Here is a 22,571-nt window from a genome sequence, read left to right on the forward strand (position 1 = left end):
AGGAGGGGGTATGAGGGTTGGTCAGTCTAATAGTGCAGAGACAGGTGTCTCGGATCACATTTCTCCTAGTGAAAGATCAGGCCTGCCACTCTCCCCAAGGTTCCTGTCACACACACACATTCACACACTCACATACACACACATCACAGGCAAATATACAAATACGCACAAGGCAAATGCATGTTGGACAGCAAGGCCTTCTTTGCTGGCATATAAACCACCAATCAGGTCAGGGAGCCATGACTTTCCATTCATTCTAGCCCTAAATCACACTTAAGTTCATTTAACTCCAATGCTTAAGCTATCTCAACACAGTTAACACCGCAAGGCCACTAACAGCCAACAGGTGGTACAAAACATTAATAAGAGCATTCACTGTACTCTCACTTCACCTTCTTGACTTCAGGAGGATTATATGATGATGTATAAAACATGCCACACACAGCTATCATACTGGGCTTTATATGGAGTAAAAAATTACAGTGGAGGTTTTCATCTGAAATTAGTTTGAGATAAACGAAGTGAGCTTAGAAGGAAGAAACAAGGGAAGATCATATAAAACTATTAAGAGATTAAAAAAAAACAAATGCAGAGAAATGTTTTACCCAGAACTTGACGAGAAAGAAAGCGTTGGGTGGCCCCTTGTCAAACAGCTCTTTCAGGCCCCCTTTCTTCTCTGGGAACTTGTCATAGATCTGCCTGATGTCCACCGACTCCAGATAGGGGTCGCTGTAGCTCGGATTGGACTGGCCGATATGCACAAACAGGTGCTTGTTGAACTGGAGAAACAAAAGTGCATATCAGGAAATGAACGCATCCAGAAATGGCAAATGTTTCATTTGCTGAATGCCGAGCTCTGTTGGCTGCTATCTGACATCTGTTATAAGAAGCCAGCCGCTACATTTGATCGCCTTCATTGTGATATCCCATCACCTGTCTCAAGGGTCCCACCCTTTTTCTTTCCACTTGCAACATTCCTGATCATCTGATGTGTTGTGTGTATTCTTTGAGATCATCTCATGATCTTTTTTTAGTTGCAGTCACACTTGGATAGTTCAATGCAGTTTTCAATTGCCAGATTAGCTTTTAACATCGGCTTTTGCCATAAAATAAAATCAAAAGTAGCAGAAAAGTTACTTATTGCCTTCAGAATTTGTAGCTTTACTTTTGTTTATAGGACAAAAATATTTCCTAATCAAGGTATAAGGACCACTGTCAGGTGTAAATGAAGTGAGCAGGATTCTTTTATTTATTCATTTTCATTTTTTAAGAGTAAGCCTTTGTTTCAACTATGGTAATAATAACGCTAACTAAACCACTGATGGATCCACTTTACTTACAGTCTCCGGGTCTTGAGGTTGCTCTAGGAAGGCGGAGAACTCCAGCATTCGCAGCTTGGAGCTGGCAATACTTCGACCCTGCCAAGGGGGGGCACCAGGAGACATGGACAGCCCCTGTGTGTTATCATAAACTGCAGAAGGAAAGGCCGCAACCATGTGAACGTGTCGTTTGACTGTGACTTGAGTAAAAGTTGATAATGCAGCAAAATTGCTGCGATTTGTGTGAGCATTATGCAAGCTCTTTATGATGAGCTGGGTTGTCTCGGCACTTTGCTGACACGACAGCCTTCTGTCAACACCCACCTGTTATCGGGGCAGGGCCAGACGCTTGCATGGCATAGCTCTGTTGGGAAAAGGGCTTAATGCTGGAGAGAAGAGACAGACAAGAGAGGGGGAGAGACATTATGCACCGTCTTAGCCTCATGACCCCTTCTCATTTACTAATTGGAGCGCCTGACCTCTACAGACGCAGGAGCTAGAGTGGTATGCTGAATGTCAGGCAGCTGAAGACTTTTCTTTATAATTGCACTGATGTGTTTTCATTTGCTTTGAGATGAATTCCCCAGGTGAAATTTATCTGATGGTTAATAAACTTATAGCATGAGAAACTAATGATAGACAGCAACTACTTACTCTTCATGGCTTCCTGGCTGTGCTGGAAGTGCCCCGTGCCAAAACTTACAAAACAGAAAGAAGGGAAAGTACATTAAATTGTTGCATCATACCAGTAATCCTCATACTGAGGTGCTTATTATGTATTCAAGATGTAAGCCTGAGCTGACAAGTGCTTCTTAAAAGAAATCAAGCTTCCTTATTCACAATTGAAAGGTAAAAATTGTAAGCAGACAATCTGAATTCACCAAATAACTCGCCTACCAGAATATGATATACATGTACGAGTATATGATTTTTAAAACATTTGGATTAAACCCACAGAATCCTTGATGGATTCTGTGCTACTGCTCAGGGTTTTAGGAAGACGTGAAGACTCACCCCACCACTAGTGGGGTAAGCTGGCCGAGACAGGCCCTGGAGAGCCATCTTGTTCTGGAAGGCTGTGGGCGATATGATCTGGGCTGATGACATGGTGGCCATGCTCTGGAGGGCCTTGTCTTTGGCAGCCTGATCCTACAGAGACAGAAGACGAGAGAGCGAGAGTAAGATTAAACAGACAGTAGAAAGCAAAAGGACAGCACTCATCAGACTCCATTTAAGTCTGCGTCCTACTTCTCCACTAACACAAGCAGAGCCCTAAAAGGGGAAATGAAAGGCAGAGGCCAGCTTGCATCATCGGTGAATCCCTGCCAGTCAGAGAGCTGCAGAGAAGGTGATATTACAGTCAAGGACCTTTAGGTCAAGAGTTAAGTTTATTGCTTTGGCAGGGGCAAGCCAGTGATGACAACTAGCTTCTGTTAGAGGTCATACTTTAAGTCACTGCAGGCAACGGGGTGATATGTTGATATGCTTACCATAACAATCCCAGAACTGGTAAATTCTAATGTCACAAAAAGGATTTTTTAAAAAGAGATAAAGGACAAAATGTTTAAACTATGAGGAATACTGTAAAGTGATATCGCTCTTGTTTTTGAATCCACTCCTTCAGCAGTCCGCAGACCACAGAGGACTACAAGCACTTGCCGCCAAGCCCAAATGGGCAAGGCCACGGGGTGCATTCTTCTTCCCAGAACTGGCTAACACAAGGGCATAGCTGAAATATGGGGGGTACATGTGGCAGGGATCTCAGTTACACCAAAGACGCATTTAAAAAAGGCCTGTCACAGGGGCCAACCCTGTGACCAGCGCAGAGCCCTGCCAGCTGAACCCTCGTGGCTACCATCCAAGGCGAGGAAGAGTCCTGTTGCCTGCTGTGACTGCGACTATGCGAGCGCATGCGGATGAGAAATGCAAACTGAGAAAGTACTGGGGGGACAGGGATGTGTAAATGCTCAGCGTACCACTCGGAACACTTTTATTGTGGCACTTAATAAATGTAATACCTGGCAGTAATAATGCAGGGATTCATATATTTCCTGAAAACTGTGTTTGGATCATCATATTCACAGGCGTGCACAGAAAGCCTCGGGCTTTGGGGAAACATGTTCACATTTCACTGAAATGTGCCAGCATCGCATTTAAAACCGGCACCAATTAGAGGGTGCAGTTAAGATAGCTGGTCATTTGTGTATTTGTTTTAAAGGAATGTGAACGGCAGCGCTTTTTTCTTCAGTATGAAAGAAAATAATATAGGGTAATTATATTTTCACCCCTTTTCCATCTGTTACTGCTCAAGCTGATTAATATCACCGCATTAACGGCACCTCAGTTCTGATACTTTGGTCTGATTATAGCCTGAAGTCAAATCTAGCAGTAATAGTGATAATAACAACATCTTGAATAGTCAAAAGCATTTTGAGAATGTATAAAAATAGTTTGACTCACGTAGCGTACCTTCAGCTTCACCTGGATCTCCCTGGCCTTCCGTCGAGCTAGAACCTGGATATGACTAGACACCTGGAAAGCACAGACAACAAAAACAACTGAATGTAATAAACCACAAAAACGGTCTGTTTACATGGTTTTCCCACTGGTCGAGCTTCCTCGCACAGTTTAAAAGACAAAGGCAGGTGAACTGGAAACTCTGGCCAAAGGTGTACATGTTTGACCGCGTGGCAACTACGAGCTATTCTTTTTCTAATCCACGGACGATCAGCAACTTTAAAAAACGGTGTTAATTTAAACCTAAGGTCAACTAATATTAATTACTATTACATGTCCAGTAGTCAGAGACAAACATTATCATCCATCTGAAGTTGTTTTCAAGCCACATGTGCATCACTATAAGTGATCCCTTTCACGTTGTCACTGTTATTTGATACCTGTTATTTGATAGGAAATGTATGGTATATCCAGGGGTTAAATTAGGATTTATGAGATTTATGGTTTATGAGAAAAGTGAACCATTGTCCACTGAGTTTAGTGCCTAGGAGTTTATTAAAGTAGTTACTTTTTTCTTCTGGGATACTCAGAGTTGCAAAGACTGTTCCTGGGAAGATTTGTTGCAGCTAAAATTTTATGTGTTATTTTTCAGTCCTGTTTTCTCTTGGTGTGTTTAAAAAAATGTATTTATGTACAGTGCTTTCTGGTTAAACAGCCTTTTAAATGAGGAACACTGAAATCTGTAAAGCCCGGTGAAAAGTATCAACATTTATTTTCTTTTTCCGGGAATTCTGACATTCCAGGTGTGCATATAAAGAAAAGATACCACTTAGCAAAAGTGGTATCTAAAGTAAACCTATAGGCTGAACATAGATTTCTTAACCACCTGTCTGTTGCCTTATTTTTTATATACTTAAATGATTAGATAGGTTTCATACTCACAGCAATATCACTTTTGCAAATGATACTGCATTTATGGTGCAAAACTGAAATTCCTTCAGTAATTGAACACTTTTAAAGAATAATGATTCTCTAGAGGAAATAATAATAATAATAATAATAATAATAATAATAATTAAAACTTAGCTACAGTTGTGATGGATCAATCCTGAGCACAATCCATGTTTTCCCAATGATCTCACTGTAGGAACTGAATACATGCGTAGCACAGCTGTCTGATGTGCACAAAAAAAACCCCCAAAAAAACCACACAGTTTGGATATGTAAGACCAAAATGAAACCCCAGAGGACAAATGTGCCACTTACTCAAATTGTGCACAGCTCCTTTTCTCACTTTGGAGATAGAATTAGCTATTATTAATCTCTGGCTCTCCTCCAAAGTGTGTCTTTTGTCCTGTCTTCCCCCCTTTCACCACCAAATGGTGGCAGCAGATGGCTGTCCCTCTCTGATTCTGGTTGTTCCTGTTAAAATGATTTTTCCCTTCCCACTGTCACCAAGTGCTTGCTCATAGGGGGTCATCTGATTACTGGGGTTTTCTCTATACTATTTTAGGGTCTTTACCATATGAAGCATCTTGAGGTGACTGTTGTTGTATTTTGATGCTACATAAAGAAATTGGATTTAACTGAATTGTTTAACCTGCTGCTGTGTGTTACTGAAGTCAAAGAAAAAAGAAGTTTTGATCTGTCTGCGGTGGTGCATGAGACAGTGTCTAAAAGCAGATCTCAAGAGTTGGATGTATGTTTGTAACGCAGAGCTTTGGTGTGCGTAGCTGCTTTAACAATAATGTGGTATAAATGCTTTGCATTTTGGGCCTCTGCCACATGGAGATGCTTACATGGATTCAAATGTTTTATTCCCTTCATTCACTAATAAACAAAAACTATAAAACAAGAAAAAAAACAGTGATAGACATGTAACTGAAATGTATATACTTTAATAAAACGATAAGTAAAAAGTGTACAAACTACACACTAGTTCAAGTTTCAGTTTTTAAGTTATGACCTGTTAAACAAACTCATTGATAACTAATTTGCTTTTATGTATTTTTATTGAAACACTGTCATTTTCATCCCATTTCTCGCTTGAATTCTATAATTATGGGGTCTATAGTCTTATGTAGTCGTTCTGGAGAACAGCAGTCAGTTTGCCACAGATAAACCAGCAGGTGTCCCTCTCTGCCTCCAACCTGTCTTACTACTCATCTCTGATCTACCACTGCCCCTCCTTCTGTTTCCATCTCTAATCATCTCTTTTCATTCCCACAGTGTCTCCGACAGATGACTTAGCAGAGACCCTTTCTCTCCACATCCATCACAGCCCCATATATCAGTTCTTCCATATCAGATACCGGACTGAGGATTGAGTTCCAAATCCCTCCACGTCCTGCCTCAGTTTCCCATCCAGACCACTGTTTTCCCCAGCTTCGTTTCCCTACTAACAAGCACCAGATCCACAAGGTGGTGAAGATACAACACCGACACATGATCTTATAGCATCTGTGCATTGGGCCACGGCCCTAAATCAATCATCATCTCCAGCCCTCCAGGGATTGAGGGTTCAGTGGGGGGGGATGTATAGGGTGTTGGCGCATCACTCAACAGGAGTGGATTTTCTGAAGGGGTTCAAAAATAGAGGCTGCTACAAATGGTATTTGCAGAGAACTCACCTGCTTCCTGGTCCGCGTTTTCCCTGTGCGAAGTTTGATGTATCGTGCAATCAACTCATTTCTTCCTGCAAGGGTCCAAAAAGAGAGAGAGAAAAAAACATATTTTACTTTTTAATTACAAGGACCAGTTACTGGAAATTTTACAGAGGTTTGAAACAGATCTAACTCATCATCTAGTGCATTGCAATCGTACTGATGGACATGAATTGATTGTCGCGGCTTCTTTGTTAGGAAAACTGAAACAATTGAATAGATAAGGTAAGACAATCTCTGTTTACGTGTTCACATATCAGGAATATAATCAGCAAAATGAATAGCTTGAAACAGATTTGCCTGAGTGTGCACATTGTTGTAAGCATTTAGATGGCTGTACGTATAGAGAACTTTGCAAACGCACGTGCCCGAAGTAACCACAAGGCTGTCAAATGTGTCAACGCTGAAGGCAGAAAGTGTAAGTATATCGCTAAGTTTACATGTCTGCCTGTGAGAGAGGTTGCATCAGTCCCGGGGTGACCCCCCCCCCAGTATACGCTGAGCTCATATCCCCACAGTGTGTGCCTGTGCTCTGCCACTGCTGACAGACAGGTCCAATTGGCAGAGCAGGTGGAGGCTGCAGCCATGCGATCCTCAGACCGGACTCAGGACAGACACGACACAGGCCACTGACCAAAGGGGGTGGGTCTGGTGAGGCTGTAAGACAGCTGGTGTGTGTGTCAATGTTTATGGAATATGCTTTTACGCCTGCAGTAAATTTTGAGCTTGTTCTCTCCCATCCAAATTCCACAGTTGCTATAGAGGCCAACAATCACGTGGTTTCTTTAACTCATCTTCCAAATTAAAACTGCAGGCCTAAAATGAAAAATGCAGCCTTCGTTTGTTGTTGCTACTATAAGTGAAGGTTTTACAGGAAATGGTTCAACTTGTGTGTTTGTGTGTTTCTGTCATACAAATGTACACTTTGATTATAGTCATTTGTTGGGCAAAAATTCCACATATTACCTGGCTGCAATTTCTCAACCATGTGACTCTTTTGTAAGTGTAAATGATCACAAAATAACCAGTTTAATGTCAACGTGGGTGCTAGGAAATTCGAAGAGGCTTTTTTTTCATAATTGATTATTCAAGGGAGCAATTAGAAACATATTTATTAATGGAAACCCTGCAGCAACACATTCACATTATTTTAGGCACTACGAAAAAGCGAGGACACAGACAAACTCCCCGGATCACTCACATACTGAGTGAATCACTCTCGAAGGACCTCTCGTGCACCCACGCAAACTCACAAATATATACACAACCAGTCACACAAGAGTTTGCTAGTCTTTGCACCACCTCTTAAACACGGTCATTTTTCCCCTGGCACCACATCTCCATGTGAATTAACACACGGATCAGTCACGACACACAACCTGGTATAAACCCGTCAGATTTTCCCCTCACATAGTGATGTTTGGGTCAGACCTCACAACGCTACTCAAAACGGCCAATCAGATGACTCTGAATGATGAAAAAATGGAAACCTAACACCTGGCTCAAGCCCCATCAAACATTTTGTCAGCCAGTAAAAGTGATCAGATTTTGTGCGGAATTCAAAACAGTTTCTACTCGGAGATCATGGTAAACTTAGATCCCACCCAAGCAGTTCACTCAGACATGAATTTCCACCTAATGCTTTTCGAAAGCACGTGTTAACGAAGGTTTTGCTGCTAAATATACAAACAGACAACCTTTCAACCAGACATCTGCCACTTGTAAAGCGCTTTCTTGAAACCTCAAATAGATAATTATAACGTATTACAACCCACGTTGTGTTCTGGATGGAGAGCTTTGATGCACTGATTAACTATCAGTTAAATCAAAACTAGAATTACATTTCATCACAAGTTCTTGTCTTGGTTTCACCATTTGCACCATCACTCTCACTCTACTCAAAGCTCTCGAACCAGCGCAGAACACCATTCCAAGAAGTCAGACATTGAGTAACACCAACTGGCAGACTAACCAGTTTAAAACAAGCCATCCGTTTTGTCTGGGTCTGCTTTTGTAGTAAGTTTATAGTTTTTTACTCCAAGTCAGTTTAAAAAACTGACTCTGTGACGGCATGTGTTTCTTGCCCCAGGAGACTTGTGTTATATTTCCCGACCTCAGCAATCCAACTGTAGTAAAATACTAAGCAGTGAGAGATTGGGTCGAGCACAAGCAAAGGTTTGATGGCCTTACTGCAAAAACTCAAAGGCAGATCTATGATTTCTATGTACAGTGGAGCAAAAAAGTATTTAGTCAGCCACCGATTGTGCAAGTTCCCCCACCTAAAATGATGACACAGGTCAGTAATTTGCACCAGAGGTACACTTCAACTGTGAGAGACAGAATGTGAAAGAAAAATCCATGAATTCACATGGTAGGATTTGTAAAGAATTTATTCGTAAATTAGGGTGGAAAATAAGTATTTGGTCACCTCAAACAAGGAAAATCTCTGGCCCTCACAGACCTGTAACATCTCCTGTAAGAAGCTTTTCTGTCCCCCACTCGTTACCTGTATGAATGGCACCTGTTTGAACTCATCATCTGTATAAAAGACACCTGTCCACAGCCTCAAACAGTCAGACTCCAAACTCCGCCATGGCCAAGACCAAAGAGCTTTCGAAGGACACCAGGAAAAGTATTGTAGACCTGCACCAGACTGGGAAGAGTGAATCTACAATAGGCAAGCAGCTTGGTGTGAAAAAATCAACTGTGGGAGCAATCATCAGAAAATGGAAGACATACAAGACCACTGATAATCTCCCTCGATCTGGGGCTCCACGCAAGATCTCATCCCGTGGGGTCAAAATGATCATGAGAACGGTGAGCAAAGATCCCAGAACCACACGGGGGGACCTGGTGAATGACCTGCAGAGAGCTGGGACCAAAGTAACAAAGGTCACCATCAGTAACACACTACAACGGCAGGGAATCAAATCCCGCACTGCCAGACGTGTTCCGCTGCTGAAGCCAGTGCATGTCCAGGCCCGTCTGAAGTTTGCCAGAGAGCACATGGATGATACAGCAGAGGATTGGGAGAATGTCATGTGGTCAGATGAAACCAAAGTAGAACTTTTTGGTATAAACTCAACTCGTCGTGTTTGGAGGAAGAAGAATACTGAGTTGCATCCCAAGAACACCATACCTACTGTGAAGCATGGGGGTGGAAACATCATGCTATGGGGCTGTTTTTCTGCCAAGGGGACAGGACGACTGATCCGTGTTAAGGACAGAATGAATGGGGCCATGTATCGTGAGATTTTGAGCCAAAACCTCCTTCCATCAGTGAGAACTTTGAAGATGAAACGAGGCTGGGTCTTCCAACATGACAATGATCCAAAACACACCGCCCGGGCAACAAAGGAGTGGCTCCGTAAGAAGCATTTGAAAGTCCTGGAGTGGCCTAGCCAGTCTCCAGACCTCAACCCCATAGAAAATCTGTGGCGGGAGTTGAAAGTCCGTGTTGCTCGGCGACAGCCCCAAAACATCTCTGCTCTCGAGAAGATCTGCATGGAGGAATGGGCCAGAATACCAGCTACTGTGTGTGCAAACCTGGTAAAGACCTATAGTAAACGTTTGACCTCTGTTATTGCCAACAAAGGTTATGTTACAAAGTATTGAGTTGTATTTTTGTTATTGACCAAATACTTATTTTCCACCCTGATTTACGAATAAATTCTTTACAAATCCTACCATGTGGATTCATGGATTTTTTTTTCACATTCTGTCTCTCACAGTTGAAGTGTACCTCTGGTGCAAATTACTGACCTGTGTCATCATTTTAGGTGGGGGAACTTGCACAATCGGTGGCTGACTAAATACTTTTTTGCCCCACTGTATATATATTCATATTCTTGTATTCAGGTATTTGAGCCAGGACATTCATTGCCACTGATTACGTCAGACATCGCTTGAAAACAAAACAGTGAGCAACTAAAGCAACTTAGGCAACTTGAGGCCAAGCTTGACTTTGTTGGCTGCCTGAACCAACTCAAATAGCTATAAATGACTTAAACTTAGATCAGCTTGATGAAACGCTTTTGGAAATGTGGGACTCACAAATTCCTACTGCACAAAAAATAAAATAAAATAAAATAAAACAATGAGCAACCTATAGGTCTATGGTGCCACTGAGGAATTAACAATAAAATATATTATTCCTCCTTTCCCACTAGAAAAACATGTGGAAGACTTTACTGATCTGGTGGTCTGAGTCAAAAGGACTACAGTTCATGTAAAAACTCTAAAAGTGTTACACATTATATAACACGGTTGAAATATGCAGAAAATGTGTTTTCTTAACGTGCTGCTATGGTCAAGGTATAAGGACATGAATTAGAATAAATGAGAGTCGGTTTGGAGAGTAAAAGAGGAAAAAATGGTCGATATTATTCTGCCTAAAGCTTCAGGCCCCTGAAACACATACACACTCACACACACATTCAGTATTATCCAACTGTAGGACTGCTTTTGTATAAGGCTTTTGTGGACTAAACCCTGCTCCAAAATGCTTTGCACTCCAGTTTATACACACAACCACACAAGTCGATACAGACATATACTGACACACACACACACACACACACACACACACACACACACACACACACACACTCCAGCCCCAGCTGCGGCATTCATTCCGTCTCAATCTTATTTTCCTTTCAGGGCTGTAACTCCTCAACCGTTTAGTGTTTATCAGGAGGTGCACTCGCTGGCCGATTGTTTGAGCCCCTAAATGCATATTTCTTTAATTCCCCAGGGATTAAGAAAGTGTTCCACATTTCCTTGCAATCAAACTCTTGAAAAGACGAACACAGAGCTTTGTCAAAGTCCTCACAGTACTTGACCTCAAATGAACATTAAGTTGCCTGCATTGAGTTCCTCACATTACAGCAGCAAGTTCTTCCAGTTCCCACCGATTTATCTTCAGTGTACAGTAAGATGTACGTTGCATATCCAATAGGGATTTTCAAAGTAGCAGACACAGATGTGTGAGCATGTCTCCACAGATGAATGCAGTTCTTCAATTTTGTCATTTTTCTCGCCAGATTTTTTGAACCTTTGTCATGCCCTGAATGTAAGTTGTTGTAAAACTTGATCAACCTGTAAAGTGCCATTCTTAGAGCAAGCAAAAGACAGTGAGGTTAGAGCTGTAGCTCTAACCTAGAGCTGTAGCTTCCTGAAAGGCTGTATGGTTAAAAAAAAACAAAAAAAAACAACAGCTCCTAAGAGCTATTGTTTTTCTGTTCTATAGTAAAGTGAAACAATTTAACAATTCAATTCAAAATTGAATGATTTCAAAATTATTCTGTCACCATAGCGATGACAGTATGACAATATTGTATGTATTCCAAGCGATACACAACGTCATTAAGGAGCCGTCAAACACACTTCGCCTCATGCTCACATATCAGATGCCCTGCCACTCCTAGTGTGCTTGGGGAAGGGCCCCTCAAAAATACCCTCCAACACACCCATGAGATCAGAGAGGCGACTCAGTCACACAGCGATGAGATCATGATATCCAATGGGACCAGCACAGACAGAGAACCAGTGCCAGCCAAGGCTGCAGGAAAGTCAGTAGGAACATTATACCATCACCCAGTGGTCAGCGGTCTGATGTTGTTTATCACACTGCCTGCAGTCACGGACTCGTCTAAGGGGGAATCTGATTCTGGAAACATTTCTTAAGGGTATGAAAAGTGATGTAGAAGAAGCCAAGTCAGGGTTTTACTGCGCTCAAGATATACTGCTGGGCTTTGCAATGTAGGAAAAAGTTTATAATAATATCACCACCATATGAGTGAGGGAAAAGTGTAAGTTAGAAGAGCTTCTATAAAGCTGTAATAACATTACTATAAAAAAAAATCATCTATAACATTATTTCACACTTGGACCACCATTCAAAGAGACACACCTGTTAACTGTTAACAAGACAACTGAATGGTTAGTGGAAGGTTAATGTATACTTTGTTAGTTGCGTAATATTTTTTGAATAAGCCAAAGTAAAATGTATTTACAACATCCAACATGTACTGCAACAATACCACAAGTAAAAATCGCGTGGTCAGCAAACAAGATGTGTGACATGATCCAGCTTTTTCACTTCAGATAAGAATTTTGACACCTCATTTTAGGGCACTGGCCAATACTGAGTCACTGGGTTGTGACTCGGTGTTCTCTTTTCCTCCAATTTAAAGTTATAATGTCACTAGTGTCGTGCCTTGTCATATCGCCCGTGATTATACAGGTATAAATGTTTATGTGATGTCATATTGTGATATCATTGCTATAGGAAATATATTACCCACCTCTGAATGTGACAGTCCTTACAGAACCTTCAAGGCATAGTAATATTACATAGAAAAGCATGTACCCCCTCACAGCAATCTGATTTGTCATTTATATAACAGTTAACTTACAACGGTGACAAGTGGTTACATTTCAGCAAAGTAGAGTTATAAGTTATGAATGTTGCACATCTGATTTCGTATTTTTAGAACATGTACACTTTTTGTATGCCAAATGCTAATCAAATTAGTTGTTTGGATTATCAAACTAATAGTTGGGAGGTGGGTTTCAAATAAAATACTGGTGTTGAAATAAAGTTATTTTAAAAGAAACATTTCTATTTGTATAAAAGAAGCATAAAAACAGCTGCCCCTGTTCCAGCCTGTAGACAATTGAAAACATCTCTTAACTGTATTCAGTAATGGAGAAAAAAAAAGTCATGCAAGACGTTAGAAAAGCTGTTGCCTTCTTTTGTCTTTTGTCTTCTCCTCTTCCTCCTCAGGCCTGTTGATAAAGATCAGGGAAAAGTGGACGGGTTTTGTAAAGTTCTGTCAAAGTCAACCGCCGGGCCTGGCTGGTAGTAAAATTCATAAATTTGCCCTTCAGAGATGCAGATGCAGTTATAACTGGCCCGGTCTGATCTCACTCCCTCTGCTTTTCAGTGTTTCTCTCTACCCAGTGCATTCATGACATTACCATATAGACACCGACTGGTGTGCTGGGTCCTGCATGGACTGTTTTGACATTTTCTTTTATCCATTATATATGTATATATGTGTAAATAAATAACCCTTTTTGCATAAAGTCCTATGGATATCCATACCACATTAACTGATACACATAAAACAATGTGTCAAATATCCATACACTACGCTGTGTTGCATCTTTGCCATATTTAAGCGTTAATAACAATAGTAATAATAACTGTTTAGAAATTCCTATGATACTCTCCAAAGACACATCTGTATTTGATGTGTCTTTGTATTTGTATCTGACCTTTGTATTTGTGTGTTTCTATGAGTTTCTATGTGTCATGCATACTTCCAAAAACCAAACTGTCCTATCACAGTAGTCGACTAGTCGACTAGTCACGATTACCTTGACTATCAAAATCGTCGACGACTCATTTAATAGTCGACGCGTCGTTTGAAGCTTTGTAAGATCACAAAAGACGCAGGAAAAAGTAGTAGAATTTAAGAGTGTAATAACGGACTGAAACCGAAGATGGCAGCACTGCATGTACAAGGATGCCAGCTGCCGTTAAACCCCGAAGAAGAAGAAGCTGTGTCCCAGAATTCATAGCGCAGCTCAGCTCAGTTTCCAACAATGGCGGCAGCTAGTTAGTTTTAATATTACTCTTATTATTCTTTCTGGGTCACAAAATAAACGTTTAACATATTTTCAGGCGAGAATGTAGCTGTGTAAACCTCAAATATCTGCTCAGTTTATCAAGACGCCGCATATTTTCAAAAGCGCTCCGACGTTTTCGGAGACGTCTGTTACCCACTAGCTCGATAGCTAGCCGGGGGCAAGGCTAACTAGAGCCGTGAGAACACCGGACTCCCCGCAAATCGTTTTCAAACTCCCCACGGTCTTTTGCTACTCAGGTTAAACATATATAAGTCACTTAGATAACTTAAAAATGTTATTGTTTGGCTTTTTTTTTTAAGTTCTGGGGTAAATCGGTTTGGCTGAGATTAAAGTTATAGTTTTACACAACTGAATAAACGTCAAGCAGACAGCTGATTATCAGAAGTGTGAGATGCTCGAGAATATACTCCAGTGTCCTGTTATATTTTAGATAGCAAGGAGTTTATTAAACTTCACCGAAACAATCTGCAAATTTCATTAAAATTTAATAAACTATCATATTGTCTTTATTTTTAGTTAGCACATACCTTAAACACTTAAAGCTGTAAGCTAATGATAGTTATATAAGAGCAGATGCTGCTGGTGTAATAAGCTGTACGTTTTACGTCCAATGGATGATGATCTGATTAGTCACTAATTGCAAAAATAATCGGTGACTAGTCGACTATCAAAATAATCGTTTGTGGCAGCCCTATATCAGAGTAACTTCCATGATCAGACTAGAGCAGAGGCGTGAAGATCTAACAGATTTCAAATCCACTAGTGTCTTAAGAGTTGCTATGACTTACGCAGGGAAGTGTGTGTGTAATTTTGCAGGCACATCTTTCTACTTGTTTCTTTCAACCTTGTAGATCTGAAAAGATTAAATAAAGTGGCAGAGGCAACCCTGTTGCATGGATGGTGCTGCTCACCATATCTTACTGGTTGCACTCTGAGACAGAGAGAGAAGTCATTGGTGAAAAAAAGGCGAGAGAGTAGTGTGTAAGATTCCAGAAGTCAGCAAAGGGGGGGTGTCTCCGGACAGCATCAAATCCCATGACAGCCTTAAACCTGGAGTAAAGACTCCAGATTTCTCATGAGAACCTTCCATGTCATCCTATCATCATCCTATCATCACTAAGGTTTGGGTGTCTCCCATAAATGATTCATATGCAATGTAATTGCAGGAAAAATATATCCACAAACACTTGTGTGGCAGTATACTATTATCAGTTCATTAAGGTGATTAAATAAATGACTTTCTATTATTTCTAAATTATTTTCAGGTTAAACAAATAATGTCACTAATTCAAAATCTGGACTGCTACAAAAAAAACCCTAAGTAAATAAAAAAACACATTATTCATTTTTCCAAACGATGGCACTATGTCTGTATCAGTGTCTTCATTTCACCTCTACCTACATATATGATCTCACTTCTTCAAGCAGGCAACTGAGGCAGAGCTACTGAAGGAAACCACTTGAAAACACAGGCCTTCAGCTTCCTCAAAGGTCACCGGGTCAACACTGCTGGTGAATCTCTCACTTTACTGCCACAGTCTGGACCTAGGTGAGGACTCGCTGTTAGCTTTCCACTGACCTTTACCGTTATGTTCATTAGGAGCACGACTTGAGACAAAAACACGTTTGCATCGCCTGACAAAAAGCGACAATGGGCTGACACGTTGCGCAAGCCAAGCGCGGTGGGAGCATGATTCACTGTGTGGGTATTCTTTGTTCTGAACTGACAGAAAGAATATGTCACTACTGTCGGGAGCTTTGTTGAGTTTATCCACTTCACTAACACAGACTTTTTTTTTTTTCCAAAGAGGAAATAAGACACGTCAAAATGTGAGAAAAGTGCTCCCTACACAGATGTTATGAAATCCAGAATGACAAAACCAAACAGCTGCATAAAACTTTGTGTGACGCAAGAGATAATAAAAAAGAGATAATGCTGCTAAATTTAAAAAAGGAAGGTATTAAAAAGACATCATTAAAAGAAAACAATTACATTTGCAAAAGCAGCACATAAATTAGCGTGGCAGATATATGGCCACAAATAAACGGGGGGAGATAATCATATTTCCAGAGCTACATTCTTTTAGTGAGAGCTGTCAGCACATTTTGGGACTTTCTTTCCATTATTGCAGCATGGGGCCTTCGTTCTGACCACGGGGCACATCGCTTGCTGAGAGCCACACAAGGCAGGAAATGTTTTCCTTGGCAGATGCATGTCGAATTACTGCTGAAGCACATAACCGCCACAATTTCCGTGACACCGTCCCTAATAAGCAAGCTAATACGTCTGTTGAGTAATGGGCACGGGGGCCGGGGCAATACATGGTATTATGGGAAAAAATGTGGCGCGTATATGCAGAGTATGCAGTGAAAAAGCTTTTATTCGATTTAGGAATTTACAATGCAGAAGGTGATCCAAACACTCTGCTTCTGTTTTGCCTGCCTGGAGACTCAATATCATATTGTTTAGCAAAGAATGGCATTCATTCTTCGAAGTGGAATTCAACCTGAAATTCGGAGCATGTCGTCCTCAGCCAACAGACACACAGTTATTTTGCTAACAGTTTGTTTTGTCTATGTATCCATATTTAACCTGCACTAGACAACTACAGTGGGGCAAAAAAGTATTTAGTCAGCCACCGATTGTGCAAGTTCCCCCACTTAAAATGATGACAGAGGTCAGTAATTTGCACCAGAGGTACACTTCAACTGTGAGAGACAGAATGTGAAAAAAAAATCCATGAATCCACATGGTAGGATTTGTAAAGAATTTATTCGTAAATCAGGGTGGAAAATAAGTATTTGGTCACCTCAAACAAGGAAAATCTCTGGCTCTCACAGACCTGTAACGTCTTCTGTAAGAAGCTTTTCTGTCCCCCACTCGTTACCTGTATGAATGGCACCTGTTTGAACTCATCATCTGTATAAAAGACACCTGTCCACAGCCTCAAACAGTCAGACTCCAAACTCCGCCATGGCCAAGACCAAAGAGCTTTCGAAGGACACCAGGAAAAGTATTGTAGACCTGCACCAGACTGGGAAGAGTGAATCTTCAATAGGCAAGCAGCTTGGTGTGAAAAAATCAACTGTGGGAGCAATCATCAGAAAATGGAAGACATACAAGACCACTGATAATCTCCCTCGATCTGGGGCTCCACGCAAGATCTCATCCCGTGGGGTCAAAATGATCATGAGAACGGTGAGCAAAGATCCCAGAACCACACGGGGGGACCTGGTGAATGACCTGCAGAGAGCTGGGACCAAAGTAACAAAGGTCACCATCAGTAACACACTACAACGGCAGGGAATCAAATCCCGCACTGCCAGACGTGTTCCGCTGCTGAAGCCAGTGCATGTCCAGGCCCGTCTGAAGTTTGCCAGAGAGCACATGGATGATACAGCAGAGGGTTGGGAGAATGTCATGTGGTCAGATGAAACCAAAGTAGAACTTTTTGGTATAAACTCAACTCGTCGTGTTTGGAGGAAGAAGAATACTGAGTTGCATCCCAAGAACACCATACCTACTGTGAAGCATGGGGGTGGAAACATCATGCTATGGGGCTGTTTTTCTGCCAAGGGGACAGGACGACTGATCCGTGTTAAGGACAGAATGAATGGGGCCATGTATCGTGAGATTTTGAGCCAAAACCTCCTTCCATCAGTGAGAACTTTGAAGATGAAAAGAGGCTGGGTCTTCCAACATGACAATGATCCAAAACACACCGCCCGGGCAACAAAGGAGTGGCTCCGTAAGAAGCATTTGAAAGTCCTGGAGTGGCCTAGCCAGTATCCAGACCTCAACCCCATAGAAAATCTGTGGCGGGAGTTGAAAGTCCGTGTTGCTCGGCGACAGCCCCAAAACATCACTGCTCTCGAGAAGATCTGCATGGAGGAATGGGCCAAAATACCAGCTACTGTGTGTGCAAACCTGGTAAAGACCTATAGTAAACGTTTGACCTCTGTTATTGCCAACAAAGGTTATGTTACAAAGTATTGAGTTGTATTTTTGTTATTGACCAAATACTTATTTTCCACCCTGATTTACGAATAAATTCTTTACAAATCCTACCATGTGGATTCATGGATTTTTTTTTTTCACATTCTGTCTCTCACAGTTGAAGTGTACCTCTGGTGCAAATTACTGACCTCTGTCATCATTTTAAGTGGGGGAACTTGCACAATCGGTGGCTGACTAAATACTTTTTTGCCCCACTGTAAATCACATTTCTAAAAGCATTAAGTCATGGATTTACTATTTCATGTATGCCTTTAGAGATATTCTAAGTTGATATTTGATTTAGCTACCTGATTAAAGACCACCCATCTGCGCTTTAACAACATTAACGACACTAAAGACCTTCAAAGTGGCTTTGCATCGATTGTGGTTGCTTGAATAACTTGAGTTGTTGGCCACCGGTGACCTCGGGGATGGCGATAAAAGGGGAGCTGCAGGGGCTGCAAAGGCTTTAAGGGACGGGCTGCTCTTTCTGTTTAGAGGCAATGGGGGCAAAGTGGGCCATGCATGGGCTCAGTCCTGCCTCATTTCTCAAGTCATAAATCCGGATTTGCCACAAGGCTGTCAGGTTGAACTCAGGGAACAGCTGGAGGCGAAATGAAAGGCGGCTACACCAGCAGACACGAGAGAGAGAGAGAAAAGCGGTTGTTCATTAAGAACGAAAAGAGACTGAGACTAAAAGATATGAGGGCGGTAAATCAGAGATAGCAGAAAAACAGAATATGACTTCTACCTAAAATGAAACTGACAGATATACGCACAGCTGAGACAGGTGTGAGAGAGTTGTGCCATGCATCGAGGCCATACACGACACCGCTGCCCACCTTGGTGTTTATTTGTCCACCCCTCCTCCCCCCTCCAGGCGCTCAAAGGGTAAACGTCTATTCTGGTTTAGGGTTACAGCCAAGCTGCCTTGAACCCCCGGGCTTCAAGCGTGCATGCCATTCTTGGCAAGCCGACGCACTCCCTGGCACGCATCGCCTGCCCCTGACCCCCACAGGGAGGAAGGGGTCCCTCAGTGCTTTCCTTGACAAAAAAAACCCCCTAACCCCACATCTTTGCTGATCCAGTCCTCCCCCACCCCTCGCCACGGCCCCGTGACACAGAGTGACACACCTGCCCCTCTCTCATGCCCTACTCCAACTATTATTACAGGCTTTATAAGGGTTTAAGTGATGATCAGAGGATGGCCATGACCTCAATAGGTCACCAAGCTAGGCCAGGCAAAGCTAACAGTTAAAGGAGCTGTCTGGCACGGTGATAAAACAAGGCGATGACAGAGTCTGTCTGAAAGCACCACTACCTCTGGCTGCTCTGTTTTCCACCTACCAGATCTACTATCAAACAGTCACTCAGGGGGCCAAACCATCTGTCGCCAAACATCTTTCAGCAAAATGCTGTAAAGGCATGTCACCTCACCTTCCCAACACCTGTTTGGGAATGACATTTTCCACACATTCATTATCGAAAGACCTGCAGTGTAGTTATGTAGCAACTACAAACTAAAGACGACTATTTTAGGGTTGAATTTGGGATGTTAGATTTCATATATGAAGATGAAATGTAGGGCTTCTTTTTTGAAATTTTGTGCTGGTGCTATAGAGCCATTTCGCCACTCTCACATGCAAGACCCATAAAAACTGAAAAGCTGCTACCACATCTCAGTGTGTTCGATATTTCATACTGTTTTTAAGCATCCCTATTACCTCTACAGTAACTTCGCATTTACCATACTGATAGGATGCACCATTCTATGCAAGCTCAGAATTTTTTAAATATAGCCAGGACTCAAGGTCTGAAGGTTTCTGGTTATCTGTCATATAACAGGAGGAAGAAGTACATCAAAGCATGAAATATTTCCTGTATCCACTTGGTGGCCCTATGATAATTGCCAAACACTGATATGTAGATGTGTTCGAAACCTAGCTGTCAAAGGCCACGAGGCACGGTACGCCCTAGACAGGTTGCCAGTCTGTCGCAGAGCAACTATTCATGCTCACATTCACTCCTAAGGGCATTTTTGGATCACCAGTTAACCTAAACCCATGCATGTATATGCAAACACATATCTAAAAATGTCACTGGCCCTAATTTAAGCAGATATACAGTTCAGTTTATAATGAGGCGTGTGTGGGGGTGAATATTTATCTCTTTTTGCCCCACAACAAGTTATAAAGGTTTGGAAGTATTCAAAGAGGCTCACAGGTGGATTTTCACAATAGTCCAGTTACAAGAAATCATTATGTTACTGACAAACCAGCAATGAACACATTAATTTCTCACAGTTTTGAATGCATCAGAAAAGTTAACTGTATATTAATCAATATATTATTCAAACAGCACATTTAGCACAGTCAAAGAATTTGGATCCCACCTCAGCTGTCTTTTCTGTTGAGGCAAAATCTAACTCATGGAGATACCTTCACACTATTTGCTTTATATGCCATGACCAACATTTGTGTTGTGAATGTAAAAAAAATAAAATCATTCTTAATTTATAAATGTAATACTTTAACACTCTTGCTACGGATGTCAAATGCATCTTACATCATGAGCCACATACAGCTCACTTTGATCTTAAGTGGCAAGACCAGTAAAAATCCCCTTTCTTTCAGTGTAAAGTAATTTAATCCCTGAGAAATGTCAATATGAGAAAAAGAAATGTAATTTCATCTCAGTTTTTTTAAATGCTAAAGAAATGCTGCAGAAATCTTTGGACCTAAATCTTGAGAAATAAATGTGTACAATTAAAGAAAAGGTTCGTTGCCCAGACTGTTCTGTATTTATAAAGCAGAAGGTTTTTGTTGTTGCCGGAGTCTTTGCCAGGCTGATTAAGTTCCCAGGGCCTTATGTTTGACACCCCTAGTCTATAATATAAAAAGGTCAGCTGTGACATGCCAATTTCTGAGTGTAAGCCAAATGATTTGCATGGTTGTCAAGAGTCAAGAGTGCATATATATATATAGCAAGTGAATATGGCTTAACCCTTTAAAGCCTCAACTGTGAATTAATTGTCATAAAATTCTTTTTTTGGGGGAAGTGATTATTAAACTTTCTGACAAATTTAAAAAATCATCCATTTCTATATATATGTTTTAATTTGTGTCATATTTGCTACATCCAGCATTTTTTTTTTTTGCAGTTTAGCACTTGAAAACATATTATAGAGTTGTAGGTTTTTTTGGTAGAGAAAAGAACAAAAACACACACCAATGATGTAGAAGTCTTAACAACTCATAAAGACTCTGTGTATCAAATATGATACACTATGCATTAAGGACCTGTGTGTCTGAAAGTGTAACATATTGTTAAATCAAATTGGAGACTTCTTGACTTGTTTAATTTAAGGAGAATTATCCTCAACCCTGGTTCACATGAGAACATCATCCTGTCCTTCACAGGGAGAGTAGACTATAGAGATGGGCGTACCGTACATCTTGCCCTCATCTGAGAGGATGATCTTCCTACGGCCACAGGGTGGGTAGATGGCCAGGGCCTCCTGGAAGCTCTGCTCGATGTCAGGGCTCCACACACCCTCGGCATCATTCTCTAGGGGTTTGTCGAGTCCGTCCCCCAGCTCCTCACTCCCACCCCTGGGGGAGGGAGCTGGCACCCACTCTGCAGACGTGGTGGGATGACAGAGAGAGGACCACAGAGCGAGTGGTAGAGGGTCTGAGCTTTGTGGTAGATGGACGTGGAAGGAGATCGAGGTGTCCGCAGGGAGCAAATCTGTCTGTATGAACTGCACAGGTGTGATGGTGATGCTGCGTCTGGATGTGGCAGGACAGAAAAGAAAGGCAGAAGAGGAAAAAATTGAAGTGGTGCTCTGTCAGTTTACACAAAATGTTTTAATGATTTTACATTATTTCCAAAATAGTGTGTAGATAACAATAGTGTTTTTTGTTATCTAACAAGGACAACCACTTATATGTATGCTTTTAAACGTTTGATATCATTTGTGCTGTTACTAAAACAGCAACAATAGAACATTTCCTATGATAAGCATTTCACAAAACCAATGACTGTTATTAACTAACATTTTATAATTTTATCATTTATTCAGCTTATTTGGTCAGCAGCTACAACAGTTACCACACACAGCCTGTAAAGACCATTATTCAAAATCTTAGTTCTTTCATTTAGAAGCAGGGGTTAAAATGGACTTCGGTGCGTTGGGGAACCTGAAGATCAGGTGTAGCAATGCAGAATTAACCAGAAAAGAGTCACATAATAATTTGTTTTGTGCATTCCAGTACAATGTTCTTTGTGTACAGAATGTGATCAGCTGATTTGTGTTGCTACTCCGACATCACTGCTCTTTGTGGATTTTGACAACTGATATAAGCAGATCTTAAGTGAGCTACATGGCAGATTTCGATCACCTAGACACTACAAAGTTAGTATAAAAGGTAGCCTGGACTAAAGTGCCTGGTAACCAGTGAATAACACAAAACTAGTAAC

General features: G+C 41.4%; 1 protein-coding gene across 3 annotated transcripts in view; it reads right to left on the reverse strand.

Moving 5' to 3' along the window:
• The window catches only part of tead4 (TEA domain transcription factor 4), a 29,460-nt gene extending 7,777 nt beyond the window's left edge, over nt 1–21,683 (reverse strand). The window contains exons 1-8 of one of the 3 annotated variants that reach the window (XM_080876573.1): nt 21,540–21,672; nt 6,407–6,471; nt 3,789–3,851; nt 2,334–2,468; nt 1,974–2,017; nt 1,644–1,705; nt 1,341–1,471; nt 606–779 (exon numbers count right to left, since the gene is read on the reverse strand). In XM_080876573.1, coding sequence (XP_080732699.1) covers nt 606–779; nt 1,341–1,471; nt 1,644–1,705; nt 1,974–2,017; nt 2,334–2,468; nt 3,789–3,851; nt 6,407–6,471; nt 21,540–21,546 — 681 coding nt within the window. In that variant the 5' untranslated portion in view covers nt 21,547–21,672. Of the gene's footprint in view, nt 1–605; nt 780–1,340; nt 1,472–1,643; nt 1,706–1,973; nt 2,018–2,333; nt 2,469–3,779; nt 3,852–6,406; nt 6,472–21,539 lie in introns of all 3 variants that reach the window. The other 2 variants (XM_080876572.1, XM_080876574.1) reach the window with 2 other exon arrangements.
• Nucleotides 21,684–22,571: the final 888 nt, after the last annotated feature.

This window comes from Rhamphochromis sp. 'chilingali' (genome assembly GCF_963969265.1).
Source record: "Rhamphochromis sp. 'chilingali' genome assembly, chromosome: 2".
Lineage (NCBI taxonomy): Eukaryota > Metazoa > Chordata > Actinopteri > Cichliformes > Cichlidae > Rhamphochromis > Rhamphochromis sp. 'chilingali'.